Source organism: Lonchura striata, chromosome 6 (assembly GCF_046129695.1).
Source record: "Lonchura striata isolate bLonStr1 chromosome 6, bLonStr1.mat, whole genome shotgun sequence".
Lineage (NCBI taxonomy): Eukaryota > Metazoa > Chordata > Aves > Passeriformes > Estrildidae > Lonchura > Lonchura striata.
Genome location: NC_134608.1, coordinates 43,940,095 through 43,965,703, shown reverse-complemented (window position 1 = coordinate 43,965,703; position 25,609 = coordinate 43,940,095). Strand labels below are relative to the sequence as shown.

At 37.3% G+C, this 25,609-nt stretch overlaps 1 protein-coding gene across 2 annotated transcripts; it reads left to right on the top strand.

Moving 5' to 3' along the window:
- Positions 1-17,475: 17,475 nt before the first annotated feature.
- Positions 17,476-25,236, top strand: GAL (galanin and GMAP prepropeptide). Of its 2 annotated transcripts, none has more exons than XM_021555105.2 (6): positions 17,476-17,539; positions 17,648-17,728; positions 18,646-18,700; positions 19,682-19,768; positions 22,773-22,850; positions 24,924-25,236. In XM_021555105.2, exons 2-6 carry the CDS (start codon positions 17,648-17,650, stop codon positions 24,974-24,976), a joined length of 354 nt encoding a protein of 117 aa, XP_021410780.1. In that variant the 5' UTR covers positions 17,476-17,539; the 3' UTR covers positions 24,977-25,236. The 2 variants fall into 2 exon arrangements, with proteins under 2 accessions (XP_021410780.1, XP_021410778.1); XM_021555103.2 differs by having other exon boundaries at positions 19,682-19,777.
- The last annotated feature ends 373 nt before the right edge of the window (positions 25,237-25,609 follow it).

The window sequence follows — 25,609 nt, the reverse complement described above, 5'->3', positions numbered from 1 at the left end:
AGTGGTTATCAGGAAAGCCTAGGGGAGTATGTGTCATGTGTAATGTTGTAATTACATTAACTAAGACCAAACGATACAGACGGTCTTTTCACAAAAGCACTTTAAGTTTTCTCTCCCTAGAATGCTCTTTAAATCTATTCCTCCATTGTTGTGAAAACAGATTGATTTTGTCTTGGGGAAAGCAAGAGAAAGACCTTCATAATTATACTTTCAAATTTCCTGCTTCCTAGTCATTAAGTATATTAAGCACAAATAAAATGTAAGTGATATTGTTTAGCACTGAACAGCACTTACATAAGAAGCAGTATGCTGCATTTCCTTCTCAGGCAGGTTAACTTGCCCCTTACTGCTCTACTTACATGTTAGGCTGGAGACTAACTTTGTAGACTGTGAAATCTAAAGTGAGGGCAAGAACATTTCAAGCTGAAAAGGGTATCAAGATGAATCAGTGACTAGAAAAGTTCAAAGGAATTAAGTAACTATCCTATGACACCTTAAAGTAGCCCAGACAAATTAAGTGCCTCAGATGTATATAGATACTGATCAGTAATTTTAAAAAGTCAGTTTAGATGTATATTCTGTTTCTATTGTTAGGATTAACTTTAAAGGTCACAACCCCATTTTTAATACTGAATCTCACAGTTGTGATGCACAACTTCCCTTTAACTTTCCATGTTTGCCAAAAAGATTGCATTTATCTGCTTATTTTCTAATTTTATTCCTTATTACAATTTATGCTTACTAGTTACTAGCTTAGTCTCCTTAAAGCCCCATAAAAATAGGCCCTATTTTGTGGTTTTCCACTCCTCTAGGACAAAGTAGTATTTATCAACCAAAACCAGTTACTCTTCATTCTGCCCCTGAACAGACAGCATTGATGTAGGAGGAGTTTTGACCCTCTTGAAGGCAGATTACCGCAAACACGTCACTGGATTAACCAGTGCATATCCACCCAAACCCAAATCTGAAAGCAAACATGAGCAACATAATGTTTTTCCTGTCATTGCAGTGTCTCCTTTGCTTACAGACTAATTAGTTCTCTTCATAATCACTCTCAACATTGGTTATTTTTGTGGTTGCATCATATTTGACCATGTGCATTCTCTTTGTCTTTTCAATCGTAGTAAACTTCTGTAACAGAGCGCATCTGAACTTGTGTCCTGAAGTCTTCAGTTATAAAACATTCTGGCTAGCCACCTGTGCCCAGTCACTCACGAGACCAGGAGTTGTAGCTGTGCTCCCTGGGCAGTGTTTGTAAGTAACTGAGTTCACCATATTGAATAGAAAGAGTGAACTGGTGTTTAGTGGTGCTGATGAGCTCCAAAAACAAATGCTGAGCGCTCTTGGTTATACATGGGTAAAACCTTGGGGTTTTTTAAATTTTTTCACAGAGGTAGATTACTGATTTTGTGTGCCCAAGCAAATAGGATTACTGTTCCCTAAAATACAAGTACTGCTGTCATTACAAAGGCTCTGGGAGCTTGCAAAATTATCCAAGTTGTCCAAAATCAGAAAACCTGTGGTCATTGGACTTATCATGGCTTAACTCCAGCCAGCAACTAAATACCATGCAGCTGCTCACTCACATAGGTAAAAGTGAGCTGTATAATAACTGTCCTCTGAGCTCACAAACAAGTTGCTTAAATAATTTTAAAAATATATCGTGAAGTTGATGTTGTCATCTGATAAAATGAAAGGTAATACCTGCAGTTCTAGATGTGATTTCAAATGTGTATCCTTGATTTTTACAGGATTTCTCAAAAACTCAACAAAATTAAATCACTTGTGGTTTACATAAGCAAAAACAATCCAAGAAATTGTAGCTGATTCAAAACTGGATGTTTTGTTATGGGTAAAGATCTACCGCTTTACAATTAAGTTATATTGCGAAACTTAAGATTCTTCCATGAAAGAGTGCTGATGCTATCATCACATTAACCACACGGTTCAAAGTGGTGCATGTGAGTGTAATCATGTCAAATTCCAAATTTATGAGGATTTTTATGAGTACATATGGAACTTAGTCTTAGAAAATGAAAAACTATGAAAAAAGTCATGACCTGATCGTACTCTGAAATGGGATAAAAAAAAATAAATTGCGATCAGCTAGGTAATATTGGTAATATTTTGAATAACGGACACAGAACTGAAATCAGAAGTGGAAAAAGTCAGGTAAATTGCTGTAAAAAATAAAAAAAAGAGGGATGTTTTATTTACTTTCCTTAAGATAGCTCTCTGTGGAACTTGGGGTGGGTTGTTTGCCTTTGCTGATTCTGAGGTGACAGAGCAGCTCCGAATCTTTACATGTGAGCCACAAGGCCAAACATCAACTAGACATAGATCAATACATCTGAGCAGCTGGACAAAAGCAAACTATGAACTGTAGCAAATACATTAACACAGGCAATATTCATTCAGCACAGGAAGAAACCTCAGCTACAGAACTGGAGGACACTTCTGTGTTTCTAGAAAAATGTACCCGTTTGGACAGAGACTTTAGAAAGCAATGCAAACTGGAGATGTCTAGTAAATATAATCCATGAAAAACACTTGTATGAATTCTTGGATAATTTTGGTCTCTCAAACTCCATTTTCAGCTCCCTGATTCTTCATAATTTAATATTTGCCTTTCTGGATAGACACAGCAAATAGTTATTGTTCTATTTACAGCTAAGAGTTACTGTATGGTGCAAAAGGTTGTTTTCCTGATAATGATTGCTTAAAAATTTTCAAAACAAATACAAAATTGATCTTTTGACTCATCCATTTTATGGGGAAATACAATGTGCAGTCTAAATTGAGAAAATGAATGTTCTGTTGCAAATAATCTACGTTCTGTTGAAGGGAATATCAGACTATGTGCAAAAGAAGGAAAATGCCGATTTGCTAATGTAACTAAAATCAAGCACTTATTTTAGAATAAATTATTTTAGGCTGAAGGCTTCATATCTTATTCTCTACTACACAGTTCTTTCTTTGAAAAAAAGAAAATCAAGTTTTTTATCATCTATTGTAGTAAAAGAATCTCTGATTTAATATTGGAAAGAACACCAATGCTGGAAACAGACAAGTGATTTAAAACAGATGTGAAATTCCCTCTGTGTAGAAAATTATAGGCACTGGTGATGACATTAGATGCATATGACTAATCACAGTTAATGCTTGCTGTTGCCAATTAGCTTTATTAGCACAAGCAATTTGAGCACAGCATGACATTACTTTAATTACTGTAAGCAGCTTGTTCATTTATTGAGCAGTATGCATTTAGAAAAGGGGTATTCTATCTGCAAATTAATCATAACCCTCTTTGTCATTAGAATTTCAGGAACATTGAGGAAAAAGACTTTACCATGCAAACAGAAAAAATGGATGATGAAAGTCTCGCAGTAATTTTAGTATTTTACTACTATTCTACTTTTTTATAAAAAGACAAAAGCTATTGTGTGATTTCTGTCTGAAAGCTGGACATGAGTGAGACAAAATTACTACCATTAGAGTTAAGACAAGACATTATGACCATTAGGTGGTAGCAATGCAAAAAATAATCTTGTAAAAGTGTACAGGAAAAATAAGGCTACAGATATCTAGGACAGAAAAACTCCAATCCAGACTCCAAGCTTATTTATTGCACAAGAAGCTTATTTTCTCCTTTTTCATATCATATGAAGTTACATTTGTTATCTGTGACATAGATAAAAATTTACATATTAAAATACAGTCTTCAGAGAGTGGAAGATGCATAATTTCATTAGGAAAATGCTAAAGGAGTAATTGTGCAATTATGTCACTCAAAATTGCTATAGCAAATGAAACAGAGCTGCATTATGAGCTGATTGCATTGGCACCACCCCACTGGCTCACAAAACTATTGCACATATCAAAATCATGATGTTGTGGAAACAAAAATTCAAAATAAGATTTTTTTTCCTTTGTAGTTTCTCTCCTAAGATTTAAAAATATCTCAGAAATTTATATTTCTTAATTTAAAAAAAAAATAGATTCAAGAGAGAGAACATTCCTCTCCTATATTTTATGTCTGTAGATGTTTTGAAGTTGGATCAAGTGTCATATTCCTCATGTTTTACAATAACTATTTGCCATCTTGCTTTTAATCCTCCTGTCTCAAATCTTGTTTTAGACAAGATATTCACTGTTCAAAAATTAGTTTAGAGAGGGCTTAAGGAGAGTCCTTATCAGTTGTTGGCTTTTGTGCTGCTGTTATTCTTCTGTTTATCCACAGGTCTTGCAGAAGCAGTACTGCTAGAGAAACTAACAAGTCTGTGGCTTGTGCTGTGTGGAAGAGGTTGCACTGAAATGTGGAAGTGTCAGGCTGGATGGAGCTTTGAGCTCCATCTGATCTATTGGAAGGTGTTTTGTGTTCACAATAGCGGGGTTGGAACAAGGAGTTCATTAAAGCTCCTTTCCAAACCATTCTGTGAGTTACAGGCTCATTCTACAGTGGTGTGAAGGAGCTCCTTGGGACCCACCATCTCCTTTTGCATGAATGTCACCCCATTTTGGGTTACAAAGTGCAGGAAATCAGGTAAAAATGGAAGAGAGTTCAGTACTGGTGCCAAGGACTGCTGACTTTTCCATCTCAAGATATTGTTTAAAAAGGTATTTCTCAATGTGTACTGACAACATGTTTATTTCCTAAGATTTAGAGCACCTGAAGGGGATCTGAATCTAAATCCTTACTTATTCAATACAGAGTAAAGATGAACCTCTATTACAGGAATGCCTGTGACAGAACAGGCAAAACTGTAAAACATATATAGGTAATGGAAAAAACCTCAAGCAAAAGAATAAATGAAAAATTACAGAAAGGGAAATATATCCAGCAAAAAATGAAAGGTGTAGGGTAAGGACAATTTTAAGGGAAAGGCTGCCATACAGCTCAGAGGGAAGTCAAGACCATATAGCCTGCACAGCATCTGTAGTCAAGGATGAAGAGCTTCATGCCTGACACCCACTGCAAGGCAAAGAACTGCAGCTTGGCTGCCTGCCTGGGCTGTGTTCAGCATTGGGCAGACACAGAGAGGAGGAGCTCCTGTGGCTGGGTTCCCAAATGAGCTGTTCTGTGTGCCTGCTCTCATCAACATCTCATAATACTCATTGCATGAACGCACCACAGATTTGTGTTGTCTTCAAAGGCCAGTCTGGGTAATTATAGTTTATCCCCATTTTCCTATTTTCACTCAGATATGGTTGCCGGTAGCCTAACAGAGATACACATGAAATTATGTGCTTTTATTCATGTACTGCATCACAGTAAATGCCATGGTTGAAAAAAATTGCATTCACACCAGTGAATGCAGTTTATTAGCAGTATTGTTAAGGTTGGAAAAGACCCCTAAGATGATCAGGTCCAGCTGTTCACCCAGCACCACTAAACCGGTGGTTCCCAAGTGCCACCTTCACACATTTTTTTTTTAATGTTTCCAGGAGACATGTTTCTACCACTTCCCTGGTGGCTGTGGATAAAATACTGAAAAACAAAGTTCAGTAAGAGGTCATGCTTGTGTAGGCTGTGGTTCACCAGGGACAAACTGTCTGCACACCTTAGGAGCATAAACACAGAGGGAGCTTTGTGTACAAGGGAGAGGTGGAACAAGGGATGGAGTGGCACTGAAGTGTTGTGGTCATGCTCTGTTGAAAATGCAGCAAAAGGGAACTAAGCCACAGGAATGATCAACAGTTACTGAAACAGGAAAATACATATTAATTTTTGTGACCCTATGTATGTTAATAACTAAATATATTCTTCCTTATTTGTCTTAAAAATCTCCTAAGCAGGGGAAAGTGAAGATGAATGGTAGATTGTCATGATGGATGTCATTCCCAAATAATATTTAGGAGGAACAGTAATCTTATGGTTTTTTTCTTAAATCTGACTGTAGCAGTTTTAAATTGCATGAATTATAAATGCTTGATGAATGTTATAAGGTAAAGTTACTTGGAGATACTTCCTAAATAAGGTTAGATATAGTTTGGACTTTTTTAGTCCCATCTCAACTAAATGTGGAGCTGCAAAGAATAAGCATCACAAATTTACAAAAACATAGTAATTCATGTAAGTGGATGCACAGAGGCTAATTGGAATTCACAGGTAATCAAATAATATATTAAAGTTTCCTAATACAGAGTTAGAACACCAAATTTAAGAATTTATTTTTTTGAAATCTATTTAAACATGGATTAATAAAGAATTTGGAGGTTAACACCTCCCCATACTGCATTTGCTGTAAAGGTAAGGCTTATTTAAAAGCAGCTATTGATGGATGACTGGGAGAAGGGTTCTGCACCCCAAGGAGTGTTAATACAGTCTTCAGCCAAGTTCTGAAGCTTTGTGAGCAGTTTCGTTGCCAGGGTGGGGTTGCAGAGTGGGAAGGGAAAAGTACAGAACAAACAAAAGGGAAACAAAAAGGCAAAGGGTGAGAACTATTTCAGGAAAACTCAATATGGAAAATATCCAATGAATCAGACTGGGCAATAAAGCAATGTCCAGAAAATAGTGATCAGGATGCATGGAAGTGCACAAAAACAAATGTAATTCACACTGCTTACAGTGGGGTTATTTTGCAAATGAGAGGACTATTTTGCTACTTAGTATTTTCTGAATATTCTATGAATTAGTACTTTGTTTTAAAAATGCCATCTTGAGAAAAGATGAATCTGCTTCTTAAGAGTCAGAATGACTCACAAGGCTTCATGGTTGACACCAATTGCATTTTAAAGGTCTTAGTTTACAAAAGTCTAATAAAAAAATATTCTAGATAACTCTAAATATTGAAATGTCTTTCAAAGCATTAAAATTTCCCTAAATATCACATACATTTTTCAAATAGGAGTTAATGCAGGAATAAAATGGTAATAAAATAAGCAAGCTAACCATAAATATATACAAAATGAGTAAATTTCATTTATATAAACCATGAATGTAATTTTCTAACTGTAGGCCACACAGTGAAAGCTGACAAAAAAATGTGATCCTCTTTAAAGAAACCAAGAGAAATATCTCTGTGGTGACAGAAATCATAGAAGAGAAAATTATCTAGCTATTTCTAATATCTGTGGTTTGTGTGAGAAAAAACAGAACTGCCATTTCAAAGGATAAGCTTTTTCTTAGCTTTCAGAAATGATGGTAAATACATTTTAAAAGTATTATGCACACAGTATCTATAGGACCTTTGCAGTAGAAGAAACCAGCTTTAGTAGGTGTTGTGCTATTTTATGCACAATCTTTTAGCATTTTTTTTCATTAACTGACTTTTTCTTACTTCAGTTACAAATGAAAAAGGAAAACCACATTTTAACAAGCATAGCTTGAAATTTGGGTCCACATTCATGAATGGAAAAAATAAAATTAATTTTTCAACTTAATGGTTAGGGATTTTATTTTATTAATAAACCAGTTTTCTTCATGTTGAAGTCTGTAACAGAAAAATAATTAATCAAAAGTAATATTCTTCAGAATCACTTGGCAAAGGCATAACTTATTTTTGCATTTTCAGTTTGCTTGCCTGGTAAAGAAATAAAATAAGGAAAACACTGTCCTTTTGATCAGTGTCTAATCAAAGACACCATGCCATTTAACAGATGGGGCAGTGATCCTTCTTCCATTCTGTTCTTCCTCTTGAAGCATTTATTCTTCCCAGTGGAAATCTGGAATGACCTTATTCAAAACGGAGGCATCTTGGTTTATGTGAGAGGAGCAAAGGAAGAGGGGGTGTCTGATTTTCCCCTGCAGGAAGGTGAATGGAAGTTCTCCAATCACTCAGGAGATGTCTGCTGGTAAATAAGGCAGAGAAAACACTTGCTTTGTTTCCCCACAGCACACAGATGGTTCAAGTTTAGCTCTTAAAATACAAACAGCAGCTCTTTACCAGCTGTTTGCCTGTGGGTCTCTAGATACTGTTTTAGTGTTAGAACAAAAAACTTGCAAGATTATAAGCTAAATTGTGACTGCATTCTTTGCAAATTTGTTACTTCATCTTATTTCTCCACATTCAGCTGAAGCCCCATTTCACCTCAGTCTTGAATTCATCAGTGAGGATAAATGCCTGCTTACAAAACATGCAGAATGGACTTCCTATCACAGTTGATTTCTGTGCTGGTCCTGCTTACAAGGTTCCAGAATACTGATTACCAGCACAAATTTTTCTAAGGAGGCTACATTTACATGACATAAACAAATTTGCTGACAAAGTCAGCAAGGAACCCAGAGCAGACAGGCTGCCACACCAATCAGATACTAAGAATATTGATATACATTGAACATATATTGAGGGGACTGGCATCCCAGCTGGGCCCTCTCCTGGCTTCTTCTGTACTCCCATGGGAAGCAGAGAAAGCCTTGATGCTGTGCAGACGCTGTTCAGCAATAGCTGAAACACTGGTGTGTTTTCAAACATATGAGCTACTATGAAGGAAATTCAATCTATCCCAGCCCAAACCAGTACACCTGCAAAGATGAAGTCAGAATAGACAACCTAAAGCTGGTGGAACACAAAAGTCCTCCCCTTATAAACAAGTATGGTATTCTCATTTCCTGTAAAGTAACTAGAACTGGCATGTTGATTTCACCACTGGGTAAATAAATAACCTTCCATGTCCACCCTGCAGGGTATTTACGTAAGAAATTGTTGTTCAAGGTGGCATATTTGAAAGACAACAAGCCAGTGGAGTTAAGAAAATGGTACATCTCATCCTGAAGCACACAGTTATCTCGAGATGGATTTGCACTCTAAGTTCCAGTGCTGAAGCAGTCTCTTTGATGGAGCTAAGGTAACTGATCACATCAGTCCAGCTGCATAAAGGCAGGTGGGTGAAATGAATTTTACTCCTGTTTAAATGTCTTTTTCTGTAGCCTAGAGAGACATTTGCAAGTAAAAAGACAACTTTGTCCCTTCTTACCCTGCCCCAATCCACATTTCTTCACCTACCTGTTCCTAATTCAGATACCAGTTGCAACCTTTAAAATTCTCAGTACTTTAAAAGCCTTCTATTGGCAAAACACTCTTGCCACAGAATATCATCTTGCAGCTGAGTTGTCTGTCAAAATGTATAGTTTTTCAATATTAGGGCTCTGATTATGAAACATTTTCTTACAACCTTCACCTTCAGAGTGCATATTTACTAACATCCAAAGACTAGAAAAAGCCATTTTGATTAGCCAAAAACAGATGGAAAAGCAAAGGTCTGTTTTATGCATGTGTGCATATCTTACCCAACAGTGGAGACAAAGCTTTAGACCACCCATATTCATTTATTTGTTAACATGTGGGTCATGCCAGACTCTGCAGCTATTATATATATATATATATTTTTTTTTGCAATGATATTTTAATGATACCAGGACACACAGAGAAAAAACAACTGCAAAAAGAATAAGCATAATTACTCCTGTTTTTATCATGCTGGGAAAGTCTACATTGATACAAGTGTTCATTACAGGAACCTTTATGAAATTTCTGTAGATTTCTAATGAAGAACAGGTAAACTATTGTCACAGTTTTTACTACTTCTTGTTTTTTCATTGTCTATAAAGCTTAATTGATAAATATTATTAAATTATTCAAGAAAACTAGTAAGGTACCTGCCTGTTTTACTTAATTTGCTTTATTCAGTTATTTAGGGAAAATTCATCCTGTAAATTTTCAGTAAGAATTGAACTGCTGTGCTGAAAAAAGGAAAGAAATAAAGAAAAAAACAAACACACGGAACTAATCTAAAGAAAAACTACCTTTTTTTTTTTACCTCAGCATTTATACATCTAGAGAATTAAGTTTTAAGTAGTAAATAATGTAGTAGTAAATAATAAATAATTAACTACTTCTACTATTTGTAAGAAGGGAAGAAATATAATCTTTCAGTGAAGATTGACCTTTAAAATCAGGCATTGGTGGCTGAAGTTCTGAAGAACAAACTTTTAATCAGTACTTTAAGGTTTCTAGGCAATATAGGCAAGTGTGATTTTTTTTTTTTTTAATAAAGAGGTATTTACAACATAAATCTTTAGAATCTAACCAAGACTCTCAATACAAGTTCTTAGCTGCTTGGGTTTTCAGCAGAGAAAGAAATTGGTAACAAATACTCAGAATCCTTTTCTTGAGACCTCAGTGATCCCTAATTTTAGGTACTGATACACCTGAACTGCAATGATGTTGTCATGAACCTACAAATAGTTTTAAATAGTGGTCCCAAAATTGGTATGAAGCATTCTTATTTTAGGGTGTTTTTTGCAAATTAATATATCATCAAGTAAGATGGCAATAATTTTACTTGGAGGTGCAGCATACAAAAGTGATCCATTTGGGTTACTTGGTAAGTACTAAATTCAGTATTTTTGCCTCATACATGTTTACATGTGTAAGCGAAAGAAATTAAAAGTTAATTGCTGGTTCAAACTCTGTAAAAACAACCCCCAAACCTTCTGATGACCTTCTCACACTGATAATAAGGAAGTGAAAGTGGATTAAAATACACCCATCAAACAGTGTTTCTAAACTTCAAAATCCTGCTGAAGTGTTCAACCAAGGAATGATTTTCTGTACTTGCAAAATAAAATAAATATTTTTTTTCCCCTCATGTAAAATCGAAATATCCCCAAGTAACTCTTAGGAAACAGAATGAAGACCACAACCAGAAATAAGGTAACATGTTCTTCTGGTAAGTGTTTCACATTTATTCCTTTTAATCCATAAAAAAGCACACTAAAGAATTAAAGGGGCATGGATAAGGAAAATGGAAAGAATAACATTTATCTGGATTTACTGTGCGGTACTTCCAAAGATGACAATCCAAAGGACTTAATGAGATATTGCTTTTTTTTTTTTTCCTTGAAGATCTTGCAACTATCTGCTAGTAGTTAATAGAAATCTCTAACTTTCATTGAAAACAAATGAGTCAACATCTTGTGGAAGTTCAAGTCCTTTGAAGTAATATTGGAAAATATATTATATAGTAAACATATCTTTTCCTTGGATAGAAGTGGGAGGAAACACTAAATTTGAAACCTGAAAATTCATGTTTGGCGACTAGTAACAGTTTTGAAAATGGCATAGAATCAAGATTCTCATAGATCATAGCAGTGCTGATTCACTAGGATAAAGCTCTAATGTTGCTCCAATTCCTGAGAAATTTTCCACTTTATAAATACTGCAGAACTCAGAGGACACAGGTTTTTTACATAAAAGGCCAAGTAGCTCTGCAAGCAGCCAGATTAAACCTCTCCTTGATAAAATATTGTTTCAGACCCAGCCACATCCTGTGCTTTGTCTTTTGAGAGGATAGGTAGAAGAAAGTAAATTCCCACATTTGTCTTGCAAACCAGGCCTTTGAGTGGGGGCTTGTTACTTTTTTTTAGCTGTTTTTGTTTTTTTGTGTGTACTGAGGAGTCTTCAAAGTGGTTTTTATTGGAGTGCTTTGGGAGCAGTATCAACTAGCTCTCTGAAATGCCTGTACACACACACACAGCACGGGGAAAAAAACAGGCAGAATTAGAGATCTGTGTGCACATTCCCACTGCAGTTGCAGAGACATGGTGGGATAGCTCACATGACTGGAATGCTGTCATGGATGGCTACATCCTTTCTAGGAAATTAGGCTATTTTCTTCTCACAGACCAGCAATGTGGGGTGGTGGAACTGCTCTTCATGTGAGAGAGCAACTGGAATGTCTAGAGCTCTGCCTCAGGCTGGGTGAAGAACCAGACAAGAGCTCACAGGTAAGAAGTCAACATGTAAGGGACAAGCTGGGTGACACCTCTGTGGGTGTTTGCTACAGGCCACCCTGTCAGGAAGGGGAAGTCAATGAAAAATTCTCCAGTGAGCTGCAAGAAGCCTCACAGTCACAGGCTCTGGTGCTCATGGGGAACTTCTGCCACCCTGATCTCTGCTGGAGATCTGGGCACACAGAGCCCAGGAGGCTCCTGCAGAGCACTGATGGCAACATTTGGACACAGGTGGTGAAGGAGCCACCGAGGAGAGGTGGGCTGCTGGAGAGGTGTGCTGACAAACAAGGAAGGACTGGCTGGGGAATCACAGAATCATAAAATCATACAATCACTAAGCTTGGGAATGACTTCCAGGTTCACCAAGTTCAGCCATTAACCATGTGAATGTTGTGGTCAGCCTTAGACACAGTGCCATGGACTACAGGATCCAGCATGGAGGAAGCCAGGCAATTAATAGGATCACAACCCTTGACCTCAGGAGAGATACCTTTGGCCTCCTCAAGGATTTGCCCAGAGGAATCCCATGGGTTAGGGAGCTAAAATGTAAGGATGTCCAAGAGAGCTGGTTAATACTCAAGCATCACTTCCTCCAGCCTCAAGAGTGGTGTATCCCTATGAATAAGAAATCACACAAAGCAGAGCAGAAGACCTGCATGGATAAGCAAAGAGCTTCTGGCAAAAGGAAGAAGAAAGTATACAAAATGCCAAAAAAGGGACGGGCTGTTTGCAAGGAATATAGGAATGTTGTCAGAGTATGCAGAGATGTGATGAGGAACACTCAGATCCACTTGGAATTGGGAAAAGGGATGTCAAGGACAACAAGAAAGGTATTCCACCTCATTTTCTGTTTTCAAATTACATGGTGAGTCTGTAAGATGGAATGGGTTGTTTCTCATCATGGCAGAAAGAGACTAACTGGGTGCACTTTCAGTACAATAATGAAGGCTACTTATTACCATCCTGCTAACTCTATTTTGTGCTTTAACCAAATAAAGACCAGTAACAAACAAGATAGAGAAGTGTATTTTGTAGCTGAATATCTATCTATCTTTTAACATTCTGCTGATTTTTTTTTACAGTTCAATGAACTTAATGTAAAAATACTTTTGGAAAATATTTAAGTACTATTCTGTAGCTCCTTTTTGAATTACTGTGAATGCATTTCATGTCTGAAATGCCTAGTTGTGAGGCTTTTTGTAATATAAGGTTGCAACATACTTGCTATATGAAGCAGCTGGCATGGTGTTCTGTTAAAAAATAAGAGCCATGAAAGCACTGACCTGCTATCCTGTGGCTTCTCATTTTAATATACATAATTTAGTAAAGCACTTGTCATTTAGCTCAGGTTGCAATAGACCTTGAAAAATCATCCCTTGTTTAACACCCTGACCACTTGACTTTAAAACCTCCATGATGGGGACTCCACTAAGGCTCTGGGACACTGTTTCCATTGTAAAAAATTCCTCTCTTATATGAAAATGAAACTTCTCTGAGTACAGCCTGTGCCCTTTGCTTGTTGTCCTCTCTATGTGTGTCCTTGTGAAGAGAGAGCATTCATGCTTTTTGTGGCTGCCTTTTGGGAACTGGAACTATGATGAGATTCCCTTGAGCCTCCTCTTCTCCAGGGTGAAAAGACCTAACTCCTTAAGTCTTTCCCCACAGAACAGGTTCTCCAGCTCTTTGATCACCTTTGTGGCCCTCCTTTGAGCCCTCTCCAAAGTCTCTATGTCTTTTTTGAATGGTGCATGCCAGGACTGGGTACAGTACTGCAGGTGTGGCCTGACAAGTGCTGAATAAACTGGGATGATCACAGCTCTGTCTCTGCTAGTTATGCTCCATGGATGCAGCCTAGGATCCAATTTGCCTTCCTTGCTGCAGCAGCACACTCTGGACTCATGTCATCTTGTCCACCAGCATTTCTATGTCCCTTTCATCAAGGCTCTTCCTCAGACAGATGGATTCTAGCCTGTCCTGGGAATTTTGGTTATGCCATCCCAGAGGCATAGCCTTGCACTTGTCTTTGTTAAACTCCATCCTGTTCTTTCTATCCCACTCTTCCAGCCTGTCCAGCTCTCCCTGTAAGATATCCCTTCTGGCATGTTCTATGCACCACCCAGTTTGGTGCCACCACCAGGTTTGGTGAAGGTTTTGGGATTTTCAATCCCATCATCCAGACTGTTGAGGAGGATGTTAAACAGCATGCAGCCCTATAGGGATTGGCAGGAATTCCTCCCGAGGTCTTGCAGAAACTCACTTGTGTTTGGTAGGTGTGAGCTTCCCTGGAGCTGATCAGAGGAGGAAGTCATTGGTGAGGGAGGAATCAAATGGAAAACTAAGCCAAGAACCAGCCTCCTTCAGGTAAGCATCAGAACTGAGAGTTTGGTAAAGGAACCTCTTCATCAATAAATCCTGACTCAGCCCTTTGGCTCAGGGGCTCCCTCTTGGACTCAGAGAGGGTCAGAGAAGCTGAGCTCTAAGGTTAGCAGGGGGTGAGTGCCAAGCGAAGCCCTTATGGGGCTGAGATATTTAAATCTGTGTTTGCTTCTGAGAGGGGCAGTGCCTCTGACCTGTCCTTAGGGAGGGGGCCAGAGAGCTCACCAGGAATATTTACTTCAACATGATTACCTTTATTTTTAAAGTATTTTTTCTTGATTTTGAGCCTTGAGAAGACTCTTTCTGTTAAGTTATAATAAATCTCTCTATTCAGAGTGGAAACTCTGATCTGAAAAAATTGATATTGTTTTCAATGCAGAAAAGACAGCAATGTAAGTTACTGGTGTCACTGCATTTTAGTGATCACCTTGTAAATTTTGAATAGTATTCAAAAATAAACATCTTGAAACTACTGCAACCAATCATTTAGAGATAGCTGGATGATGACACTCATCCAATAAAGCATTCCTTTTCTGCTATTTTATTGTTTCACTGAATTACTCATACATGGGAGATATTTTTTTCTGGTAATTTATCTCCCAGGCCTAGAATTCATTACAATTGCTCATATAATATTAGAGGTTTTGTGTACATACCTGCGAAAGGTCTCAAACAATATGTTTACACTTGATGTTGCCTGGGAAGTAGGAAAAAAACTCACTCATTTTTTGTGCTGATGTACATCACTGTGACTGCAGTGGTTTCTAATATTTGATTTTAATATTAATTGGCAAGTTGGTGAAAACAACCCTATTAGACAACTTCAACATAGAAATAGCAGACATGCTTTTTCCTGCTTCATTCATTATCTCTCAGTAATCTCAGCTGTGAAGGAAGTCAGACTCCAGACCCTTTGAAAATACAATGCAAAATCCACTTTTATTCAGTGTTTTTCCTACTATACAAGATAGCCATTCTGTGTGGCTTTTTTTTTTTTTTTTTTTTTTTTGCTAACTAAAATTTAAATGGTCCATCCTGCCTCATCAATTTTATAAAAGAGACATTTTTATCATTAAAGACATGGTAGAATCCTTAGGATTTACTGTTTGTTCTCAAAATTAAATCTCCATTGACAAAAATGCAATAATTTTAATTCCCAAATCTGATGTTTCAACACTGTAATTTATTTAATCCATATTACAATTTCCTTTAAAATTCAAAGCTTTTTGCTCTGGCTGCAAACAGTATTCTTCCCTGTTTTTCTTTTAATTATTTTTGAAATGCAGACACAATCACATCTATAAAATTACATATACATCTTGCTGTGTGAGACAGCCAATCCTGTCTCTCATGTATCAGAGACACCAGAAACAGTTTTGTTATCAATGCTTATTGTTCCATTGACTTGAGTGAATTTAGATGAGCTTCATTGTGAGTTTATCCGATGATGGACCTCTGGTGAGGATTAGGCATAACCTAACAGCTACTGCAAATTGCATTTAGCCTTTACAATTAAGCAGACATAAATAAATCAATGGAGGAATTAGTACACTGAAGGGTCTCCTCAATGCAAACAAGCTGTGCAGTCACTGAGATGGACATTAGTCAAGCTAAACTAGGAAAGGAAGCCTTCAGAATAATGCTCTTTTTTTTTTTTTCTCTAAGCAGTGAGATTTAAAATTTCTATGGAATAAAAAAGAACTAATAGCATTTTTGAGAAAGAAAATTGTGGGAATGAGAACATCAATTGTAGGAATGACTGATAAAATTATTTAATTGACACTAACAAAAAGATTTAGATAAAAAAGTATGATGGGCAAGTGATGGATTAGACTTTTCAGTATACAAGAAGGCTTTCTTTTGCATCTGACTCTAATGGAGATGAAGAGATCATTTCACTCTAATTTGACAGGAAGGTGCAAATACTATAGATGAAAAATCAGAATGAAAACTGCAGGTTCAAAAATGTTTCAAATACATTTTATGGGAAGATCAAAAATAAAATTAGTCAAAGCTCACAGAATTAACGCATTTTTGTAACATTTCTTGAAGGCAAAATTTGGCATCTCTTGATGTAACTTCTTTGGTTTTTTTTTCAAATAACATAACAAAAGAAAACATTTTGTGGCACAAAGAACCTTCATGTTTCAAAAATTACTTAGTGGAGGTTAACAGCTGAAAGCTAGGGAATTTCAGTCAAAAGTGCACTTTTGATAAGATAGAGGACCACATCACTTTGCAAAAATTATATTGCTATTTTCATCTTCTATCTAATCTGAATTGTGAGGATCATGCAATAGCTGAGAGAACACCTTCAGCAAATGATAAACAGTACCAAATAACCTCTGAAAAGCTGAGCTTCCCATGTATATAAATCAGCATTTAAGAATTGCATAAAATAAACTTTATCCCAGCAGTTTTTGCTCAGAGACCCAAAGACAAGGCTAGACTATTACAACCCTACTGCATCCAACAAAAGAGGGTAGGAAATAGAAATACAAGACACAGCTGCTGCTTCTATCTTGGATTGTGAACATTAGGCTACGTTTAAGTAAAAAAAAGTTTGCTTTTAAACTAAAAAGTTTGCAGAGACTCTCTAGCAGTTTCTGGAAAAGGAGCTGTAACTATAACTTATTCTGTGCAACATTTCTGGTGTTTTCTCATTGAAAGAGAAATGAATTTGAGGGACTTGCAGTGAATAAATAATTTGTTGTAGAGAAAGTGCAATTTAGCGGGGGGGGGGTGGGGAATGGAACTAATATGGGAGTTTCTGCTTTGTAATTCAGTTTTGCACATCCCGATACCATCTCAGATCAGCGAACTGGCGAAACAAACGCACAGGCCAGGGCTAGTGCGGTCACTAGAGAGAGCTAAATCCCAGGCTTTTATATATAAAAGATATAACCCTGAAAGGAGCGCTGTCTCGGGCACAGAGCGGCAGGAAGCGCAGAGCCTCCGCAGCTCCTCTCCCTGCTGCTGGACAGCGGGCACGGGCCAGAGGGATTGCAGGGGCCGCGAGTGAACCGCAGGGAGCGGCGGGGCTCGGAAGCAGAGCGGAGTCCTTCTCTCGGGTGCCTTCTCTCGGGCACTGTCCCGTACCCGAGTCTGTGACAAGTGATGTGCGCTCCCTTGCCGCGTCCCTGTCCCCCCTTGTCCCCCGATGCCGCGGGCGGAGGCGCAGGCACAGGGCAGGGGTGATGCGACGGCAGCTCCCGGCTCCCCGCGGGGCGCTCCCGAGCAGCTCTCATTGGATTGCCGGGATTTCTGCCCTCCCGGAGCGGCGAGGGGATGGATGGCCGGGGGAGGCGGGGGGAGGCGGGGGCGGCCGCGGCTCCGCCGGCGCGGCCATAAAGCGCGGCGGGGCCGCGGCCACGCAGCGAGAGCCCGCCGTGGGACCGGCTCCGCGAGGGACACAGCGCCCAGAACAAGGTACCCGCGGCCCCGGCCCCTCTCCCGCCGGGAGCTGGGCTGCCCGGCCCCGGGAGCCCGTGCCCACCCACTTCCCAGCCAGCGTTTACCCGCTGCGCTTTGTTCCAGATGCAGAGGTGCACCGCTTTCCTGCTTCTGGCTTTAATCCTCTGTGCCGCCCTCTCGGAAACACTCGGGCTGGTTTTCTCAGTAAGTATCCGCGTCTCAGCCAGCGAGGGACCGCGAACCTCCCACGGATACACACTGCTCTTAGATAGGATTACAAAGGGTACAGCACTCAAAACCATTTTGGGCTATAAACAGTTTGCCTCTTTCTTTCTTTCTTTCTTTCTTTCTTTCTTTCTTTCTTTCTTTCTTTCTTTCTTTCTTTCTTTCTTTCTTTCTTTCTTTCTTTCTTTCTTTCTTTCTTTCTTTCTTTCTTTCTTTCTTTCTTTCTTTCTTTCTTCTTTCCTTCTTTCCTTCTTTCCTTCTTTCCTTCTTTCTTTCTTTCCTTCTTTCTTTCCTTCTTTCTTTCCTTCTTTCTTTCTTTCCTTCTTTCTTTCCTTCTTTCTTTCCTTCTTTCCTTCCTTCCTTCCTTCCTTCCTTCCTTCCTTCCTTCCTTCTCAGATAATAATTTGGAGCTTTTGAATACTAGCTCTCTTGTAAAAAAAAAATTGCTATGACTAAGAATGTATAGTTGCTAGCCCAAAATTGAATGGGTGTCCCACCTTCCTCCCAAAGGATGATGTACATATGGACTTCTTTTATGAAGAGGCTGTCATGTAAATCCGAGCAAGAAAAAGAAGCACTGCCGTTTGCTAAGGTGGCTATCAGATGGTAATATAAACTTCACGTATAAAGTCGAAATTTCTGCCTCTGAAGTGTGATTTGCAGTCATCACTTACGTGGGTGTGAAACAGTCAAACCACATGGAAGTCAATAGCAACACTATAGACTTAGACAGGGAGGGAGCAAGAGCTCACCATGAATATTTACTTCAATATGATTTGCTTTGTTTTAAAATATTTTTTTCTTAATTTTGAGCCTTCAAAAAATTCTTTCTGCTAAGAGAATGTCCTTTTGAGTGTAGGTCGAGCAATAACATACTTGTGGTTTTTTCCTTTAAGGCGAAAGACAAAAGGGGTTGGACTTTGAATAGTGCTGGTTATCTACTCGGGCCACGTAAGTGAGGCACTTCTTTTATTCATTATTTCAAAATGCAAATATTGTGTTATTCACTTCTCTGTATACAACAATTTTATCTAAATCTGCAACAAACTCATTTGGAAAAATACTTGTTTATATGTTTGTTACATGCTTATCATAGAACTGAGGTGTCTGAGACAACAGCTGTTCTTTTCTAAGGAAGTGTGATGATGGGAGGCCTTATGTCCAGAAACACATCTGCTCACATTTTGTGCTTCTGAACTGTAATTTTCATATGACAAATATGTCACCACAAAAAGTGTCAAAAAACCCTATAGCATCATATACATCATGGTCAGAATAACAAAATGTGTACCTCTCCATGTATTTCAGATCTCACCTTTAAATCTTTTTACAAAATTTCACTACTTGACTTTATAAGACTACTTTTTTTTTAATTAAAGCAAAATAAATTAAAACAGTAACTTGCAAACTCAAGACTGTTAACAGTTCACTATGTGAAAAATCAATATACAAGGTGTTTGAAATACAGGAGTACTGGTTTACGGGTGGAGATAACAAATGCAGGTTGTAAGGAAAGTAATGCAGAACTAAGCTGTCTCAAATGTTTGTCCTTTTACCATTAATTCTTGTGAATGTGGTTACATTCATCACCAATGTTTCTGTATTTTCAATCTCAGTAACACATAGACAAATACTACACATACTTACTCTGATACTCTTCATTATTTTTAGCTAACAATAAGGAGACATAAAAAAAGAAAAGAAGTTTAATGCATCTTAAATGCATCTTTACTGCTTCTGTAAATGTCTGGAAGTATATTTGCCCAAAGCACATCTAAGCAAATTGGAAAAAACACTGTGGGGAAATGTGCTTGTCAAAGACTTCTATTTTGCATCTAAGACTGGATAATAGGAATCATCCTTTGTTGCAGGTCATATTGATCAGCTTTTACTGAGTCAATTAACTCCTCTGATTTTTAACTTATTTATCAGATGCAGTAGATAACCACAGATCTTTTAATGACAAGCATGGTTTCACTGGTAAACGTGAAGTACCACCCGATGAGGATATTAAAGCAGGTAATGAAGGTCTGGAAACAAGCATTTTTGATTTGTTTTTTATATCAAGTAATTTATTTACTCTTTAACTGACTACTTGGATACAAAACTATTTCTGCATTTCAACAGAAATCCTAATAAACATATGAAAGGAAGAAAATTACATTTGGCCACTCATTGTGATCTTTATATTGTCATAGATTACAATATCTAAGTGATTAGGAAAATAGATCATATTGCTTTGAAAAAAAACTTTGTTTTTTTTCTCTTTTCATATATTCAAGTAAGTATTTCAAATGCCACTCTAGCCCCTCCAGAGTTAATTGTTTTTTTGCAAAAGAGTCCATAAAGGTGACTTCAGTAATGAAGGCTGTAGAAAATACAAAGTCTCAGTATTTCCTATGATTAAGCAAGGTGGCTTATCTTCATTAAAAGATTGAGAACCTGGCCACAACTGAAGTCAAAATGCTTAGATGTTGCATGTATCAGAATTTAGCAAATGACAATGAAAAGGGTGCAGCCTTGTTCTGGATTTGTCATCCAAAGCTGGGCCTCTAAAATATATGTTTAGACTCCCTTATGAAGAGAAACTGACAATTTTTAGGTTTTATTTTGAACACCTATTTCAGGATGAGGTGCAGAAACTTCTAAAAAACCCTGTTTTATCTCCTGAGGTGATACTTAACCTGCTGCAGGCATCTAAAGTGAGCTGGGATGAACCTCACCCTTAGGCTGATAAAAGTGACCAGAATATTTCCTGAGTACATCTATCACTGCACCAATGGGGGCAAAACAAAGGTTTTGGAGCCTATTTTAAATAATACCTAGAACAGTGCAAATGTAGTTAACACTAAATAAGTTCATAAATAAAGGACATTTGATTAATTACAATCTCATACATGCATACTTTGTAAAGAGAAGTTTAATACAATTAATACATCTCTTAATTGTTAACACTCTCTGGAAGGACTGTCAGTTCAGTTCTGGCTTCTGGCACATTTACAGAGTCAGGCTTTGGGGTTTTTGTGTGGTATTTTTTTGGTGCTGTGTTTTAGTTTATTTTGTTAGTTTTTAAGGAAGAGAAAACCAACCCTGCTGTCTCAAATACCAGGATTAAAACAATATATGGCCAGTCAAAAACAATGTAAAAATAAGGGAGTTGTAATCCAGCAGCAGAGATCACTGTGCAACATGTTGTCATTTGTGTATATCCCAGGTCCCTTAAAGCAATATGAATTTAGGATTTATGGAACTTTCTTGCTGGGTACTGTTGAGCCTCCACAATTGCAGATAAACCCAACCAAACTTGTCAGGATGAGACTTCAAAATTACACAGCTGCCTCTGCTATGAACTTAATTCTCTTCCCTCACCAAATGTTTATTTGAAGCTGAAGTTTATTACAGAGTTCCTACCCAAAGGAGAGTTAAGCATATATATATATATATATATATATAATGCATAAGAAATGCATAAGGTAGTCAGTATATTATTTTAATTGAAAATGAAGGATTTCTCCTGATTATTTGCAAAAGCTTCTTAAAATGGCAATATATATGCACATATTATTTTATTAATTTGAAAGAGTTCCTGCGAAGGACTGTGCTCTCCTTGAAGGAATGCTGCAAAATTCATCAACTCTCCAGATAACCTAGAAAAATTTGTAACCTGTATTAGGGATTTAACACTAGGTCTAGCAAAAAAAAACCCACAACAAAACTACAACTATCTCTGAGCATAATTAATCAAATCTTCAAGTTACAAGATGAAAATTGTTTGTTTACTGAAATCTGCAAGTTATCCACTGTGCAGAATTAAGGTAAATAGCAGAGCAATACATAAGTACAATATTTCCGAGTCACGGAGGAAAAATATTTATCCAATAAATTTCACATGGATAATAAAATCTTGATAAAAATGTGAATAATATAATAATAATGAAAATTCATAACAGGTTAGGTGGGAATAAAAGCTAAGCAAAAATTCAAATAAAAGAGTATTATTAATGCAAATAATAATAACATCTTTGTGTGAGTTCAAAGACTGGAAGACAAGATTTTTAGGTGCCTATTATAAGTGCATTCTTAAATGCTTATTCTCCTTTTACCAGAATCCTTTGTGTCCCTTGCCACTCTCATCAATGTTTTAAATTTGTGCTACAGAGCTCAGTCTGCCTTCTGACCCGTCTGAGAATGCTTTCAGTGATGTAATAATGGACTGTTTGTTCTGGTGGCCACATGTGTGTGCAGAGAGTTTAAAATCTTGGGGAAATTATTCACCATTTGTTCTTAATAGAGAGCAGTTCTCCATCCTCCTAAAAATAGCAAGGTGTCTTCCTCCAGCTCCCGGCTGCTAGTTTTTTCTCTCATTTACAGATGCAGAAAGCATCCTTCTCAAAAGTGCAATAACAAGCAACCATTAGGCCATTAAAATAGCACCAAAAAGCTATTTTCACAAGCTTGAAGACAAGTGTATTGGATTAGATACCTATGTGAAAAACAGCTTTCTGGACTTTTAGAAAAGCATCCAGGCAAAGGTTTTGGGCCACAAATCACTTCTATATCACTTGAAATGCTTATTTGGAACAAAACAAGGCTATATGAATGAACTTTTAACTGTTCTGTAAAGCTGATGATTTTGTTTTCTAAATTTGAAATTTAACCTATCCCTGCAGGCTCAGGTGGGCACAAGGGAGAGAGCTGGGAACAGAGGATAACTCTCTTCTGCAACAGATCACATAAGGCCTAGAGATCACAACCATTAATGTGCCAAAGCAGCTGCTATGCAGCAATGGCACACAAGGCTGGGTGATTTTGATTCCAAGAATTGCAGTTACCTACCTATGAGGTAGGCTTTGCCCTGCCATGAAATGAGGTTTTTCCATCAAAGATTTTAAGGAAAATGTAATTTCAGATAGTTCTGGTGGCTTTTTTCCCCTCCCCAGATTACTCATAAACTTAGCCACAATATCTCACATGATGTTTTTGAACCATGTTAACTGTGAGTAACAACCAGCTTGTTCTACAGGGAACCTTGGAAGACCCCTGGCTGATGAAAACATTGTGCGCACAGTAATTGAATTCTTGACTTACTTGCATCTGAAAGGTTAGTGAGTACCTTTTAATCTTTCCCAAGTTCTGGTAGGAAATTTACTGAGGAGGCAGAACTGTCCCTTAATGTAAACATCTGCTGCAGATTTGAGTGTGCAAGACTTGCAACAGCACCTCTGGCATCACTGTGAGACACAGAGTGCAGGTGGTCCTGAGACACTGCAGCTCAGTGGAGACCTGATGTAGCAGAGGTCTGATAGCATTCCATCATGTGTTAGTGACAAAAGAAACACATCTCCCTTTTTGCACATATTCTACAATAAATATGAACGACAAAACTGCAACAAGACTAAGCTGAATGTTGGCAAACAGCTCAGAATGCCCTGAAGTACAAAACTCTGTGCAGCCTCACAGTTGTGACAGGAGTTGAAATGCTGAGCTTACAAGCTGATTCTGTAAGAATGGTAACTTTGCTCTGGAATTCAGTGAAGAAGCAATTTATCTGCTTCTGGGTTTTCATTAGTTTTGCTTAAAAAAAACCCAAACAAACACAATATTCATCTTTTAAAAACCTCTTCAGCTCTTCCTCATTTTGTCTACAAAATGCATAAAACCATAATAGACAGTTGCAAAGAAACCAACAGGTAGAAAAAAGTTATTCTACTGCAAACATTTGAGGATTTTTTTCTGTCTCAAAAAGTAGACAATTCCATAAATTAGTAACTTCCATGTTCTTACTTTTGTATAAAACAAATCATAAGCAACTTCGTGCCAAGTGTATGCTGTGGAACATGTGTGTACATTTGTGTTTTAATTTCATTATTAAAAGAGACTTTCAACAGATTGGTTCATTTTCTGCATACCTGAGATGCTTTTTACTCATTGCTTTCTGAATTATTTGTATCCACTGAAGGAAAATAATTCTCATTATTGAAAATGTGAACCCAGTGTTTATGGAATTGAATTTACATTTGAAAAAAATGTACATAGCTGGTTCTAAGGGCCTGAAATAATTCAAGTACATATTTGAAGTAGATTGTTAGCATATATATTTACTGTGGACAAAGTAGTAGTTTGTTTGTTGTACCACTGTGAAGAAAGAGCCCAAAACTCTCCTTTACTCTGCTGGGTGAGCCTAGGAAGTAAAATCAATATTTGAACACAGCAAAAAGGCTGTACAATAAGCTAAATCACACACCTTCTGAGCAGGCTAAAAGCTGCTAAATCAGACAAGAAAATAAAAAGTATTTCACAGACCTACAAATTACTTCTTCCCTGCAACGAAAAAGCTTAAAAAGCTCCCTTCTTAGGACAGTGATGACAAACAGTTGTTTTTATCTAGAAAAGGTGGTGGCATTACCATGTCCTCATGAAAAACAAAAAATGCATCTCCAGATCTGGCTTTTTGCAGACATAGTTCCTGTAGTCTCAGGTTGCAACAGAAACAGAATGTTATCACATATTATCTTTTAACAATATTTATTGAAAAGGCTTAGTACAAACTCTTACACAAACCCAGAACTGTAAATTAAGTAGGCAAAACCCATCTTTTTTCATTATAGAGGTCCTTCAACACATTTGCTTAAATGAAACTTTACTGCATTAAATGCATTGGTTTAGATATGTTCCTTGGTGGGGGAAGGGGGAACAACCCCACTCATGGGATTCAGATTCAGGCAATAGTTATTCAGATTAGATATACCTTTTAATCTGCAAGAAAAAGGCAGCTAAGAAATACCATGGTAATAACTAAAAGTGGCCTTCATCTTTTTAAGTGCTTCTCATAAAGAGCAACATGTAGAATGGCAGCTCTAATTAGATAATATTAAGTCTTATGAGATGCTGGGATCCAGCAATATCAACTGACATAATAAAATTAATGTAATTGTTGTTCTGTCGCTGCTGTTTCTAAAATGTTGAAATTATATCAGGAAGATATTATTGACATTCAAAAGAATATACCCCAGTATTTTATAAATTAAAATATGACAACTTCAAAGATTTGTCTTTTATAATTGAGAAAAGTATTAAAAATTATATTACTGAAACTGGATTTCATTACTTAACTGCTAAGATAAATATGCATGTTTACATGTGTGTTAATTATCTCTTTTTTTCTGTTTTTCAGAGGTGGGAGCACTTGACAAGCTACCTACACCAGAGGAAGTGAACCAGTCTTGAAGAATGAATTTTTATTTTGTTGCAGTGTAGATTTAGACTGAATCTAAACAAAAGACCAAAATGACCTGAAGTTAAGAAGTATAGTTTGCACTTATCTGATAAATGGTAAACAATGTTCTGCCCTCTGGTTGGTTTGTTGGATTATTTTTTGCCTCTTTTTTTTCCCTTCCCTCCCTCTCCTGCGATGTCATTGTGTATAATTTTGCTTTGGTAAATATTTTCTGTAGGTAAATGATAAAATAAAAATAAAGAGCAACAAAGTTGTTTCATTTTAAAAGTATGTACATACCAGCACACAATGCATAATATAGAAAGCCTGGGGTAAATTGTAAGATTATACTGCATCTATACTCTGCAATATTAGAGTATAATAAAACATATATACACACATATATATATTTGGTACTTTAAATAACAGAAAAACAACTTCAGAGTGCTGCCATGCAGAATCATTTTAAGTCACAGATCTGTCAATACTTCTGTGCTTCAAGGAACCATTGCATCCTGTTCATATTTTCATAGACAAGACATAAACTCCTGTGCATAACAAATTTCGTATTATTCACCTGTACTACACCATTGGCTGGAGCATACCTTGATGCAATGCAAATTTAAGTGTTCTGTGCAGGTTTC